At 40.6% G+C, this 15,822-nt stretch overlaps 2 protein-coding genes across 9 annotated transcripts in view; one reads left to right on the forward strand and one right to left on the reverse strand.

The window, feature by feature from the left end:
- The window catches only part of ENTPD7 (ectonucleoside triphosphate diphosphohydrolase 7), a 52,093-nt gene extending 40,487 nt beyond the window's left edge, over positions 1-11,606 (forward strand). For 3 of the 5 annotated variants that reach the window (XM_063727214.1, XM_024253208.3, XM_054521819.2), the window contains 3 exons: positions 1,300-1,385; positions 2,853-3,014; positions 4,787-11,606. In XM_063727214.1, coding sequence (XP_063583284.1) covers positions 1,300-1,385; positions 2,853-3,014; positions 4,787-5,018 — 480 coding nt within the window. In that variant the 3' untranslated portion in view covers positions 5,019-11,606. 5 annotated transcript variants of the gene reach the window in all.
- Positions 1-15,822, reverse strand: part of COX15 (COX15 homolog, cytochrome c oxidase assembly protein (yeast)) — a 37,185-nt gene that overhangs the window by 4,751 nt on the left and 16,612 nt on the right. The window contains exon 7 of one of the 4 annotated variants that reach the window (XM_054521649.2): positions 11,305-15,060. The exons of 1 other annotated variant lie outside the window; for it this stretch is intronic. In XM_054521649.2, the coding sequence (XP_054377624.1) occupies positions 14,929-15,060 (132 nt within the window). In that variant the 3' untranslated portion in view covers positions 11,305-14,928. 4 annotated transcript variants of the gene reach the window in all.

Raw genomic sequence — 15,822 nt, forward strand, 5'->3', positions numbered from 1 at the left:
TTCTGGGTTCAAGTGATTCTCCTGCCTCAGCCTCCCGAGTAGCTGGGATTACAGATGCCCACCACCATGCCTGGCTAATTTTTGTTATTTTAATAGAGATGGGGTTTTGCCATGTTGGCCAGGCTGGTTTGGAACTCCTGGCCTCAGGTGATCTGCCTGCCTTGGCCTCCCAAAGTGCTGAGATTACAGGCATGAGTCACCGCACCCAGCCTCTCCTCATATTTCCCTCCCTCCCTCCCTTCCTTCCTTCTTCCCTGCCTACCTTTCTCTTTCTTTCTTACAATTCTCTAGGGTTCTCTTAGTGTAAGGCTCCCAGCAGAATAATATCTGCAGTATCTGTACTATTCTGTTCCCAAAAGACAGTCCTTAAGAAATACTGTGGGACACCTGGTTTGTATTTGCTCCTTTCTCTCCAGCCTCCAGGAAGACCTTCATGCTCCCTTTTTTTCTGGAGCCCAGAGCTCCCTAACTATCCATGGCCTGACTCTTTCTCTTATCTCAAAACTTCTTCAAATTCTATTCCCTTGAACACCAAAAGGCTCAAGTTATTGGGCTTAACATATTATCTTTTCCAGGTAAAACAACGATTTTTTTCCCTTACCTTTTTAACTTTGACTCAAACGTTATCTTCCCAGAGCCACCTTCTGGGACCACTCTATCCAAAATGACAACACTCCCCATATTACCTGTTGCCCTTTCCTGCTTTATTTTTCCCTGAGCATTTATGTTATCCAACGTACCGTGTGTGTGTGTGTGTGTGTGTGTGTTTATTGTCTGTCTCCTACCACTAGAATGTAAGCTTCCTGAGGACAGGAATTATTGTCTGTTTTATTTACTGCATGATTCCCTGGCATCTAGAACAGCACCTGGCACATAGCAGACATTCAGTAAATGTTAGTTTACTGAACAAACCAAAAGGAATGATTATTTTGGTGAGAGGGAGGCCAATGACAGGTTTCTAACCATCCTCTTCCATCTGCTCTCCCTGCTCATGTCAGTCCTATGTGGAGTAGAATGAAGCTATCTTTGGCTTTTGACGTTGCTATTTGTTAGTCCTAACCTCAGCCCCTCTGAAGCCTAAGAGGCTCAGAAGCCACATCAAGCTGGCTTGGTGCTAGACATGGGATGACGGGAATAAACAGGTATGGCGCAGTGTTTAGTGAATGAATACGCCATTTCTGTTTTCCTTTGTCAGCTGGTAGCCCACAAGTAACTTTAGAAATCGAACAGCTGTGACTGTGGGGAAGGTAGAGTTTGCCTCCAAATTCATGTTGCACTATTTCTCTGTGGTTGATCCAGGATTACTGTGGCATGGCTTGGTCGGTACTAACTCAGAGATTCAAGAATGGCCTCTTTTCATCACATGCAGATGAGCATCGACTCAAGTAAGTTACTTCCCTTTCCTCCTTAGATGTGGCCTTAAAATCTAGATGGCAGATTATAATGGAGAGAGAGTGAGCAATAATGCAGATTAGATTTCATGTTGAGGGAACATTTGATTATTCCAGACTTGATTTTCTGAGGGATAGGGGCCAAAATAGTGAGCCTATTATAGCAAAGCCAGAAGAAATCAGTGGTTACCAAACAGAGTTCTCGTCAAGTGATTTGACAACAAAAGTGATTGTTTTTTTTTTTTTTTTTTTTGAGACAGAATCTCACTTTGTCACCCAGGCTGGAGTGCAGTCGCACGATCTTAGCTCACTGCAACCTCCGCCTCCTGGGTTCCAGCAATTCTCCTGCCCCAGCCCCCCAAGTAGCTGGGACTATAGGCATGTGCCACCATGCCTGGCCAATTTTTGTATTTTTTTGTAAAGACAGGGTTTCACAATGTTGCCAGGCTGGTCTTGAACTCCTGAGCTCAAGTGATCCGCCTGCCTCGCCCTCCCAGAGTGCTAGGATTACAGGTATGAGCCACCAGGCCCGGCCAAAAGTGATTTTTTTTTTTTTAACTTTGTATTATAGATAATATCAAACATATAGAAAAGTAGAGAGAATAGCAACATAAACCCTCATGTAATTATCACACAGCTTCAACAAATAACATTTTGCCAGTATGGTTCATTGGTCCTTTCATTTTTAAATGTTTTAGTTAAAAATTGTTTAACATTGCCGGGCATGGTGGCTCACGCCTGTAATCCCAGTGCTTTGGGAGGCTGAGGTGGGTGGATCACCTGAGTTCAGGAGTTCAAGACCAGCCTGGCCAACATGGTGAAACCCCCTCTCCACTAAAAATACAAAAATTAGCAGGGTTTGGTGGCAGGTGCCTGTAATCCCAGCTACTTGGGAGGCTGAGGCAGGGAGAATTGCTTGAACCCAGGAGGTGGAGGTTGTAGTGAGCCGAGATTGCGCCACTGCACTCCAGTGTGGGCGACAGAGTGAGACTCTGTCTCAAAAAAAAAAAAAAAAATTGTTTTAACATAAACAAAACTAGAATAGTGTAATCAACTCCTGTGTACCTGTCACCCTGCTTTCCTACTAACAGTTATCAGCTCCTGGCCCATCTTGTTTTTATCTGTTTTCCCATCCACAATCCCCCTTACTTCAACTGGGTTGTTTTGAAGCAAATCCCAAACATCATATAATTACATTTGTAGATATTTTAATATGCTCTCTGAAGATAGGGACTCCTAAAAAAAAGAAAAAGAAAAACACAGCCACAGTATCATTATTGCCTTTGTGGTAAGCACAAGATAAGTAGGCTGACTTAGAAATAACCCACTTAGAGGTGAGGAAGGTGAAGTGGGAGGAGGTAGGTCTTTTAATAACTGTGGGAATACGGAGTGGCTTATTGCAAAGGAAAGTATTAGAATTCTTTTCTCTTTTTTTTAAATTTAATTATTTTTGTCACACAGATACCAGTGTTTTAAATCAGCTTGGATGTACCAAGTCTTACACGAAGGATTCCACTTTCCCTATGACTACCCAAACCTGCGGACAGCCCAGCTGGTGTATGACCGAGAGGTTCAGTGGACGCTGGGAGCCATTCTATATAAAACACGATTCTTACCACTCAGGTAAAGTAAGACTGACCAATCTGGTATCTTGAGCTCAGGATATCAGTTGATGCCTCAGAATCGGTTTCTTTCTTTTTTTTTTTTAACCGGCTTAGAATAGGTCTTAAGTGACCTTCCTACCCCCTCACAAAAACAAAAACTCCTTTACTTCCATGTGAGCCACCGTTACTACCAGGCATGCTCGAACAGAAAGAAGGTTGAGCATTACTGGTCTGGAGTCTCAGCTTTGCTGTTTCAGAAATCCAGCTTTATTTGTTTACTCACAACAAACCAGTCTTTAGGACTGAGCTCTTACTAATCACTTCCAAGATACTGACAAGCTAAAATGTCATTCTTGGGTTATCCTGGAAAACACATCTGACTAAAGAACAGGGGTAGGATGTCTAGAGCAATCTTTCATAACGTAGGGAGGCACTCCAGACATTGTGTCATTGACTTAGAAGGCTTTTTGGTGGGTCAGAATTAGAATAAAGGACGTGAGATGTTTTTAGTGGGGCTACTTTCATCAAACTCTGGTAGCCTGATGCCTTACCTTTATGTACTGTCAGATATTTGGGACAATTTGTAGGTACTCTGTACCCTGGACTATTTCAGATAAACTCAGATGAATTTTGTATCTTTGATGTCTGTTCCTCTAAACTCAATACCGTCAGGAGCCAGGCAGGTAACAGAAGTGAGGGAAGTGGGCTAGGTGGGGTTGCCCACAACTGCAGCGTGTATCCCAGTTAACGGGGCTGGTTACTGTCATGCACAAGCACTGTCCCAGCATTTGCCAGTTCTCATCTGTCCAGAAAAGTCAGAAATCCATATTTTTTATGAAGTCTTTCAGTTTAGAGATTCGCATTCTAGAAGAACACTGCAGGTCAAACCAGACAAAACTAGATCTGGATCTGGACCACTGAAGAGTGGCTTCTGTTCTAGCCAGGTGGACCATTACACTTGGTTTTCATATCGCCTTATTTTTATCAGACTGCAATACAGTTGATCAGGTAACAGCTTGATTTGGATATATCCTAGATCCTAAGGAAACATAGTACCTTTATTTTTTATTATTTTTTTGAGACAGGGTCTTGCTCTGTTGCCCAGGCTGAGTGTGGTGGCAGTGCCGTGTTCATAGCTCACTGCATTCTTGAACTCCTGGGCTCAAGTGATTCTCCTGCCTCAGCCTTCTGAGTAGCTGGGAGTACAGGTGCTCGCCACCATGCCCAGCTAATTTTTTGATTTTTCTTTTGCAGAGATGGGGTCTTGTTATGTTGACCAGGCTGGTTTTGAACTCCTGGCTTCAAGCAATTCTCCTGGCCTGGCCTCCCAAAGTGCTTTGATTACAAGCATGTGCCACTGCACTTGGCTGCATAGCAACTTTAAAAAACGGATTTAGACACACTCTGATTTCTTTATTGGATTCAGGGGATACCCTATTCTCATTAGTACTGTATTTATAAGCCATATTTTAAGACTTACGTTACAGGTGATCAATCTAGCCTTTCTGTTCATTTTTTCGGATTCAATTTCAAAGGCCTTCCCATCTTGGCTTAGATTCTGGAGGGTGTAAGCTTGGAGGTCCCTTCTGGAGGCCGTGGAAAGGAAGACACAGAAGGGTTCCTGGGGCGGGGGATGTTCTTCGGCTTTGCCTGCTCTGTGGAGCTGGTGTCATAAAATGTTTATGTGGATGGAATAAATGTGATAACACTACTGGGCCTTTCAAATCAGTAAATGTCTCCCTCTGAAACTTAACAGTTTTTTCCACCTACAAATTCTTAATTCTTCCCTAGGGATCTTCGGCAGGAAGGTGTCCGACAAGCCCATGGTAGCTGGTTCCGTCTCTCCTTTGTATACAACCACTATCTCTTCTTTGCCTGTATCCTGGTGGTGCTACTGGCCATCGTCCTATACCTTCTGCGGCTACGACGAATTCACCACCGACAAACACGAGCCTCAGCTCCATTGGACTTGCTGTGGCTTGAAGAGGTGGTGCCCATGATGGGAGTACAGGTGGGGCCGTGAGGCTGGACCAGGACTAGAAAAGTTTGAGCACCCCCGCGTTGCTGCTCATTGAATTCCTCCACTTTCTTATATGGCCTCAGATGCTGTGATGTCTGACCTTGTGGATATTTGCCCTTGGAATTTCTACTTTACTTTCTACCATAATTCCTTCTCCGTACCCAGGTCTTCTCTGAGAGAAGCTATAATTTAATCTGTGAGGAACTAAATGACAGGAGATTGGTGCTAATACCAGGGACCAAGCTTTGTCCAAGTGAAGCAGGCTTTGACTCCTTCTGAGAGGTCTGATGTGTTCCTGGAATCTCACCTTTTCTTCCCTTGCTAAAGCATGAAGTTTGGCATTGGGCACACTGGAAGCCTGGTTGAAATGAAAACTTGTAGCATCTGATACAAAGCCAGAGACATTCTAGCAAGTGCAGCAGCCCCTTCTTTCTCTGTAACAGAGATATCATTTATGTGGAGATCCACAGCCTTTAACAGGGATCCAAGATCTTTGCAGTTCAATGGACCACATAGGAATTTCCAGGCACCAAAATGATATAACTTCCTTGCTTACTTGACAAAGAAGCCATCATGGGTGTGATCCAAGATCCCTGTCATAGTGTTGATGATGTTAGTACATGACTTTAAAGGTTAGAACCCCTTCTAAATGAATGGTCTGTGGAAGATTTAGTATCTATGCCTGGTATGACGAGGATATAAAATTTTTCCATTTTTATGTGCCTCACAGGCCGTTTGGGCATTAATTTTGCTTTTTGAGCCTTAAGTGTGTTAGTAGGATGGAGAAACTGTGATGGGGACTGGGAACCTGGATTTTTCTGATTTTAGGTCACTGTTCCCTGGGCCTGTTTTTGTGAGCCCTTACACAGGAAGGTACAAAGAGAGTTCTTTCATTTCACTGCGAAAATCAGTATGTAGTTTGGGGAATGTATTTGGGTTGTTTTTAAAGAAAAGGGGAACAGAATCAGGAGACTGGGCAAAGGCAATAAAATCAAAGTTCTTATTAATTATTTCTGAGAAATAGAAGTTTCTCAATTTCTGACTCTTGGAATGTCTGAAAGGGAGCAAATTTGGAATAGATCAATCTGTTAATAAGCCATCTGGCAACTTTCAGAACCTCTATTAAGAGACTGCTGAGTCACAAACAGCACTTCAATTAATGAAGCAAGAGGAAAAGCCATAATAATTACATCTTCACCCACTACCCTTCCAGAGCTTTGCTTCTCCTCCACATTTAGCCATTAAATTGCATGAGGATTTCTCTTCATCAGGGTCCGCATGGAATCTTTCTTATATTTTACCCTTTCCTACATGTAGCCTTGAATGTCCTGTCCACGAATATGCTCCCAGGGCTGGGAGCATTTTCTTTTCTTTTCGTCACCTTTGATTTCTGGGATTAGATTAATAGGGGAAAAAGTCCCTGGCTTTAAAGAAAACAAAAGTAGAATTCTTCAAAAATAAATTTCATACTGGGAACAGAAAGGAATTAAATGCTTCATAAAACAGGGAAAAAGAAATTAAGATCATCCTAGAAATAAACTAAGATAAAAATAAGTATACTGACCCTTGGTTGGTAGATAAAAAGATGACCAGTCTTGTATTGTTTTAAAATTAGATAAACATGGATTAAGCATGCAGACTCTGTTCCTTTTTTTTTTTCTTGGAGACAGGGCCTCATGCTGTCACCCAGGCTGGAGTGCAGTTGTGCAACATCATGGCTCACTGCAGCCTCAACCTCCTGGGCTCAAGCAGTCCTCCCAACTCAGACTCCAGAGTAGCTGGGACTACAGGTGTGTGCCACCACACTCAGCTAATTTTTTATTTTATTTTTTTAGAGATGGAGCCTATGTTGTCCAGGCTGGTCTCAAACTCTTGGACTCAAGCAATCCTCCCGCCTCAGCCTCCCAAAGTGCTGGGATTACAGGCATGAGCTACTGCACCTGCCCTCTGTTTCCTTTGGAAATCTCTTACCTTTCATTAGGGTTTCTTTCATAGCAATTTCCTTTGGTTTTTAAGACTTCTACATTGCTTTGATTTTCTTTTATTATCTGTGCTCCGTGAACCTTATGAACGCTGCTTAAAAATAATGTCAAAATATGTTTTAGCTGCCTACTCAGGTAACATTTTCTTTTGCCCTCATCTTGGTTTCCATATACTATTTTTGTTTTTTTTGTGAGATCTAATCAATGATCTAGTCAGAAGCTACTTAACTGGGTAACAGTGATCATGTTCATGTGCTAAAAATGAACTTGAAACAGGGAAGTAGTGATTGGTCCAATTTGAAAGCTCTTATTAGTATTCTTCATCCTGGCTGTAATAATAGCCATTATTTGTTATGCCTTTGTTATGTAGCAGACACTCTTAAGGATTTTATGTGTATTATTCAAATTGCTATTACTGTTCTTTTTATAGTTGAGAATCTCAGGATACCTACATTTATCACTTTTTCAATATATATGTATTTCTTATTCTTATTTTGTCTTGGAGTATTTAATGTGTTATTTCCTGTTCATTACTTTAATATTATGGGATCTAGGCTTGTCTTTATTACCATGAGCAAGGTCTCCAGGAGTTCCACAGTACTGAAGGAAAATTTTATCATATCCCTCAGAAGAACTGAATATTTATTATTGGTATGGGCTCCTTTGTTTATTCTATTCTCCCAATTAATAGATTTTAAATGAAATCTCATTAGCTAGAAACAAAAGCTACTTACTCCTTGCTGAGGGCCAATTACTTAAATATATTTCTTCCTTATAATAAAATAATTTGCTTCTAGGAGGAGAAATCTATCTTGTCATACCCTTTGGTTTTTAAAGATTTCTCTTCTATTTGCATTTCTGCACTTTGGTGGTTCTCCCATGAAGATAATTATGGTGTCATAAAATTCACATTCCACTGGTTCCTTTGAATCTTACCAACCACTCTTGTTAACAGAGACAATGAACCTGAACTGTTTTAGCACTCTTGTTATTACTGAGACAGGTCACAAATGTCAAAATAGGAGTCCGTGGCTTGTAGTGATGCTTTTTAGTCTTGTGATAGCACAATCCATCACTTTCCCCAAAATTCTTGTCACAAGAACATAATGAAAAATACGTAAAATACCCATTTATGTGGCATTTCATTCACTTAAGTTGCGGTTAACTCTAAGCCAAATTATACCATTTTTTCTCTCTGTACTTTAGCTCCTTGAATTTCCTTAATCTGGGAAACTTTTGTTCCCACACCAAGGAACAAATTCAGGGGGTACAAGTGCAGGCTTGTTACATGAGTATATTGAGTGATGCTGAGGTTTGGGGTACAGATCCCATCACCAGGTGGTGAGTATAGTACCTAACAGTTCTTCAATCCATGCCCTCCTCTCTCCCGCCCTGCTATAGTAGTCCACAGTGTCTATTCCGGTCTGGGGAAGTTTCATCACTTTCCACCAATCTTCTATTTATTCTCCAAATGTCTTCCAAAGTATCCTGCCCCAACTCCTCCTCATCCTAAGAGATTCCTTTAACTTCAAGATCATATCCAGTGATTGCTGAAAAATGTCTGCCATGCACTTGCTAAGCTAGTCTTTTTAGGCATTAACATTTATTATCACATCCATATTTACATTTTTGAAATAATTTATACTTCTCACTGGTATCATCTAAACAGATGCTTCTCACAGTTTTATGTTTTGTTTTTTTGTCAGGGATGAAAGACAAGTGAGTGGTATCACTTAAGGGAAAGAACAGTAGGCTTAACGAATAGCAGACCTGGATTCTAGTTCTGGCTTTGTCATTTACTAGCTCTGGTACCCGAGGCCCATCACTTACCATCTCCGGTTCGGTTCTCATCTATCAAAGTGGCTAGACAAGATTAGAAACTAAAGGCAGAAGACAAGGTAGAAAAATCGTATGATTTTGGGAAGAGCATTTTGTCCTTTGGTTTAGAAGACCAGGCTGCCCAAAAGAGCCTCCTATTTTATCCATAACCCCGATGATAAGGTTGGTGGGAACGGAGTTTCTAATAGCAATCATAATAAATTTCAGAAGAGTTTTAAAGCTGGGATTTTAAAGGTCTTCTGGTCAACCCCCTTGATTTATACGGGTGATGAAAATGAGGCCTAGAGCAGTTGTAATATGTGCAAAGTCATACTGACTGGCCTCCTAGGCCCCAGTTTTCTCTGTAACACAGACACCCCAACTACTTTGTCAGCTACGATGAAACAGAATCTTTCTACAAGTGTAAACAGAATCTATTCTTTATAAAACAACTGGCCACAACTAACCATGCCCAATCTTTACAACTGCTTGTAACATTCATTTATGACTGCTTTGCTCACATTTAGGAATAAACTTTGAAAAAAAATACTTTTTGTTAGAAATATTGCCAAGTTTTCACTACATCTATTCTTGTTCCTGTATTTCTTTTCGTACTTTTAAATTTTATACATCTTTTTAAAACAATTTTATACAATTTCCTTTACTACAACATCCAAAAATTCATTAGATGACTACAGCCTAGATGAAGGTATAAATGCCTATTACATCTACCTCATTAAAGAACTTCGTTGTAATTCTTGGGCAGTTTCCAGACTCTGTTACAGAAACAGAGGGTTGTTTCTTTTTGTTGTCTTTAAACTTTTCGAATTAATTCAAAACTAGTATCTAATTGTCCTTTTTGCTGTGGTATGTGGTGTAATGTTGATTGGGAATAAGAATTATGGTAGAAATAGCAGATGTTTCAAATTCTCCCATATTAGTCTCTTAGGGACGCTAGCTCCAGATTCCAGCCCCTGGGGCAATAACTTGTGAGGATTTTCCTGGTGTTACCAAAAATATTGCTGTCAAAAAACTAAGACTCAAAACCAAAAGTTGTGATTAATAATAACAGGGTTATTAGTCAATAATATTTTGATTAATACTATAGAATAGCAAGCAGATAATATACCTCAAATTGAAAACTTTTAGGTTGTGTTCTTGGCTCATTCTCTCATAACCTGGATCTAAGTTGGAAAGCTGTGGCACCCTGTTTGGGTGTCCCATCTACCCTGTTTTCTGTTTCTGCAGATGGCTTGTTCAAGCTTCATTTTAAGCCTGCTCTGTCTTACTTATCTTATATCCTAATAGACTTCTCTTGTGTTATTACACATTTCTTTTTTGCTCTAATACTTCATTATTTTCCAGTTTGTCAGTACTGTTATCAGAGGGACGAGGAAGGAATAACACACCAGTTGACCATTTTGTTTCTCTGAAAATCTGAGCAATAAGGAGATCCTTTTATTAATAAAACTGAATCATTACTCATACTACAAGGGCTTTCACTTTTAAAATGTAATCCACCATTGCTTGCCATTTTTATGAAAACCAAAGTTGAAAAGTTTTCTGAATCACAGGCTATGTATAGCCACACACGCATGACTTCAGGCTAGCATAAAGACATGTCTGCTCCTGAGCCTCTTCTTTTAAAGAAGGGCAACCACTTGTATACCCTCTGGTGGCCACTCCTCCTTCTCCACTCCAAGGCAGCCCTGGTACTTTCCTAAGTGGCCCCTCCTGCAGAGCACTTGCCGGCATTTGGCCTGCTGCTGGTGAAGACCACCCCTTATTAGCTTCATAAATGTCTTTCTGCAAGCAGGGATTCCAGACACACACTTTGGTTTCTACTGTTTCAGTCACTGTGTTGTATTTGAAATTCTCATTCCACAATTTCCCTTTAGTTGAAGTCCTGAAGTACATGCCGCGTCTCCCCCTTTACTTCTACCTTGATCAATGGCCTCTGCAGAGTGTGGTGAAAGACATCTTTTTATTATGATCTACAGCTAGACACTCTACACTTTAAAAAACCAAAGGCTGCCTGTATTACATTGCTTTGGGGAGTTGTTAAGACTGTTTTTCTACTGCTTCACATTAAACAATAATTTTGTTGAATTTTGAATTCTTAAAATTCTCACTGACAAACATTTTAGGTCAGTGTTGAGGAAAATGTGTGATGCATGTTAGAGAGGTGATGCATTCTCCCTTACGCAGGGACATGGGTATATGTGGTACGTATGCTGATATATAACCCACCATTCATCCCAGGACCACAAGCGTAGCTGTAGATAAACTGGTTATCCTAAAATCATGATTATCAGTGTTGATCTCTGCAACCAACATTGCTTTAGGGAGTTGCTAGTCATCACCCCTGCTACAATAGATAGTATTTGTCAGTCTAAGTTATAGATAAAAAATTCTAGGTTGACTGATTCAGAAAGCCATGTGTTTTAATTTCGTTCGTGTTTTAAAAACAATGGACACAAGTGCAGAGAGACCTTTGAAAATATTAAGGGAAATCTATTTAATCCTACAAGTATGTGATGACTTTTTTTTTTTTGGGACATCAATCTGTAATTATCCATTTTCCATTCATGCATTCACTAATTCAATATTTGATATGTGTCTGGGAGTGCTGGGAATAACACAAATACAAAAAAAAAAAACCTAAGATAATCATTCACCAGAAGCTCATAGATATAATACAGTTATATAGCTAAATGCAACCAGTTGTTTTTCCAAATGTATTCATCATCTGTAATAAAAGAAAAATGAAGTAAAACATCTGAAACCTTAACTCACTCACGAGTTGCTACTTCCTTGGAGGGAACTGTAGAAGCATTAATATATGGTTCTTTGGGTTGGGTCATACTGCCCTCTGCTGACTCAATTAACTAAGGACAACCTGGGTTTGAGGATCAGGAGAGGATGGTGTGGGAACCTGCCTCAGGAACTACAGTTCCCTTTCTTTGAAGGATTCTATCCAGAAGAGACCATATCCTACTAACATACTAACAGGAGCAACATAGCAGATCAAATGATAAGGTGGGGTGGAAATTAGAAGGGAATGGGAATAAGCTAGTCAGAACTTTCTAAGGTAACTAGGCTATTAGGACCTAAGCCAGTGGTCCCTAGACTTGTCTGCACATTGGGATCACCTGGGGAACTTTAAAAATATGCCTTTTACTGCCTCCAGGGATTGTGACTTAATTGGTCTTAGATGAAGCTTGGGCTTTGGGATTTTTCTAAGATTCAAATAAGAGAGAAGTTGGGAATCTCTTCTAGGCAACAGCATAAGCCCACCCAAATTGACAAACTGTTTTGCTAAGAATCACCTGTGTTAGTCGGCTTGCATTGCTATAATGAAATACCTGACAATTTTTAGAAAGAAAAGAGGTTTATCTGGCTCACTGTTCTGCATAGAACTGTATAGGAAGCATGGCGCTGGCATCTGCTTCTGGTGAGGGCCTCAGGAAGCTTACAATCATGGCAGAAGGTGAAGGGGAGCCAGTGTGTCACATGGTGAGAGAGAGCAAGCAAGAGAGGAGGAAGTTCAGGCTCTTTTAAACAACCAGCTCTTGCATAAACAACCAGTGAGAACTCACTCATTACTATGGGGATGGCACAAAGTCATACATAAGGGATCCGCCCCCATGACCCAAATACCTCCCACTAGGCCCACCTCTAACACTGAATGTCACACTTTGAACATGAGATTTGGAGGGGACAAAACATCCAAACCATATCACCAGCTGAGAATGGCACACTACAGGTCACAGAAACTTACAGAGTACTGGAGTTGAAAGAGAACTGAGATCACCTAGTTCAGAGACTAAAAATGGGAAACGTTAGGTCATTTATGGCTCACAGACATGTTAAGCCTGCATAACATTTTTTAAAATCTTGAAATTAGTTCCCAACACTTAATTGAGAGCTTTCACAGAAAAATCTAGATATGTGGCTTATTTTTACAAAACAGAAGATTTGGTGACTTAAACACTGTAAAATTAAACATTTATATCTGAATCCAGCATCTCTTTTTGCTTTGTAAATGAGGTCAAGGATGAAATCCAGATGTTCTCCCTTTGTATTTGTATTGTCACTGTATGGAATCTAGGTATATCCAAGGAAAAATAAACTTAAGATAAACTTATTTTCCTTATTTCAAAAAGCAAAACAAAAACCCAGAAGATCTAACAACCCTGGACCTGTAGAGTGGCAGCAACAGACCAGAGCTCAGCAGTATAGTCCGAGCTGGGGCACCTGCTCGCCAGTGTTACTGTCTCCATCAGCCTGACCCCAGTGAGCATTTGATTTGGTCTACCCTACTCTTGCCTTCTACAGAACTAAAACTAACTTCCTGCAACTTTCACCCATTGCTGCCAGCTCTGCAGCATAATGGAAGCTCATTCCCTCTTCTGCATGAGATGGCTTCAACTTCTCAAGGACAGGAATCTTGCTCTCTCCCCAGATGTTCTCTTCTCCAGTTAAATATCCCTAGTTCCTTCAACTATTCCCTGTGTGATAGGGGTTCTGGACTCCTCACCATTCTGGTCTCTTCTTCTGGATACACACTTAGTGGCCATCAATATCTTGCTTAAATTTGGTACCCAGAGTGAAATGCAGTATGTTAGGGGTATTCTGACTATGGCTATGACACTTCTACTGATAAAACCTGAAGTACCACTAATTTTTCTGTGTTATATAATAACAACATGAATACTAGTTGGTTCATATTGAACCTAAGGACAACTGAAATCCCCAAGTCTTTTTTATATGAAATGATATAAGGCCAGGTTTCTTCAGCCCAAACTTATACAACTTATTTAATTTAAATGAGTATGTTACATTTCTAATCTGTTTAATTTCATCTCGATGGGGTCATTCTGGGACTGTTTTCAGTTGCCACTGTCATCTATTATATTAGCAATATTGGGTTACTCCATCCTCAAATCAGATGTTTCTGATGCCTTCATCCAAATTACTGATTTTAAAAGTAAAGTTGAATAAGACAGAGCCCTATGAAATATCAATAGAGACCAAAATCACATTAATTCAGCAGTCAACCATTTGTTTAAATAACTGGATAGATGTCCATGTACTACACCATCAAGGCCATATTTTTCTTATTACAAAGCTGTTAGGAAACCCTCTCAGGAACCAATTTATACTGTCGATTCCATTCCTCTTTCTGACCTTGTAATGTTAACAGCCTTAACAAAAGAGGAACTAGCTGGGCATGGTGGCCCATGCCTGTAATCTCAGTACTTTGGGAGGCCGAGGTGGGCAGATTACCTGAGGTCAGGAGTTCAAGACCAGCCTGGCCAACATGGTGAAACCCCTTCTCTACTAAAAATACAAAATCAGCCAGGCATGGTGACTAGTGCCTGTAGTCCCCCAGCTACTCGGGAGGCTGAGGCACGAGAATCACTTGAACCTGGGAGGTGGAGGTTGCAGAGTGAGCTGAGATCACACCACCGCACTCCAGCCTGGGCAACAAGAGTGAAACTCCAAAAAAAAAAGGAACTATTTGGCGATTACCTCTTTTTCCAAGTACTTAAAAACCATTTTGCTACATATACACATTAAGCTTGTCAAAATTTGCAATTTCCCGATTTCTGAAAATCAGGATATTAGAAGACATTAGCTTTTTTTTTTTTGCTGAAGACCAGCTGGCTACTTTGGGTATGTCAATCCTATCCTTTCAATCTTCACCTAACGGAAGTGAAGTTAAGATCATAAAGAAATTCTATTTAGGCAGAATTAAGGATTCAGGAGAACAAGGAGACAGAAATCATCCACGTAGAACCAAGAGCTTGCCAACACTGAAAAACCTGACACAAAGCCTGTTAAGCAGCAAATGGCAGACATTTCTTTCTCTACATTAAAACTGATTTTCAACATGAAAAGCAGATTTAAAAGTGAATGTTTAGGGTAACCACACTTAATGCATTCTTGATCCAGTGACTATCTCAAAACAGGAAAAGATTTTTAAGTAAGTTGACCATTTGGAAACCACTTGGTATGTCAAGGTCATCTCATAGAAAAGCCCAAGTTCTTATGATCTCTGAAGAGCTCTCAAAAGCAGTCACAGTCCCAGGAGGCTGGTCCTCTAAGAATCATTTTGGGACTCTTCGGAGTTCATTCATCAGCCAAAGAGCGCCAGTGAGCAAAGCCAAGGAGCCTGACTGGTGAGTGGCAGCCAGAGGAGTTGGGACATACATCAGCAGCGTGCTGATGCCCAAGCCCACCTGTCACAAAGGAAAGAAGGCAATAGGAAAGGCAGTAACCCAAAGTTCACATTGAAAATGGCCAGGCGTGGATAACCACACACAAACCTCCACATCCTCCTATCAGAGCACTTAAAATACACACATTTTTAATTTCACAAGCAAATATGCTTACAATGAAAGAAATTCTAACAAAATTGATAAACCTAAAATTCCCCTTATTCTTCAATCCATCCCGGTTCCCCAGAGTAGTCACTGTTACCAGTTTCTGCATACTTGTACTTTAGTATGTTTGCAGAGAAATATATAGTTTTGTGCTTTTAAAAAACATATTGTTCTGTCACTTGCTTTTTTTCACTTAGCAATATACAGTACGTATTGAGATCTTATTAAACTGCTGTGCAGTATCACACAGTATGGATATACCATAGTTTTTTTTGTTTTGTTTTGTTTTGTTTTGAGACAGAGTTTCACTCTGTCTGCCAGGCTGGAGTGCAATGGCATGATCTCGGCTCACTGCAACCTCCACCTCCAGGGCTCAAGCAATTCTCCTGCCTCAGCCTCCCAAGTAGCTGGGATTACAGGCGTGTGCCACCACGCCTGGCTAATTTTTGTATTTTTTAGTAGAGACAGAGTTTCACCATGTTGGCCAGGCTGGTCTTGAACTCCTGACCTCAGGTAATCCGCCCACCTCGGCCTCCCAAAGTGCTGGGATTACAGGCGTGAGCCACTGTGCCCGGCCCATAGTTTTTTAACTATTTAGGTTGTTTCCAATTTTTCACT

This window comes from Pongo abelii, chromosome 8, assembly GCF_028885655.2.
Source record: "Pongo abelii isolate AG06213 chromosome 8, NHGRI_mPonAbe1-v2.0_pri, whole genome shotgun sequence".
Taxonomy (NCBI): Eukaryota; Metazoa; Chordata; class Mammalia; order Primates; family Hominidae; genus Pongo; species Pongo abelii.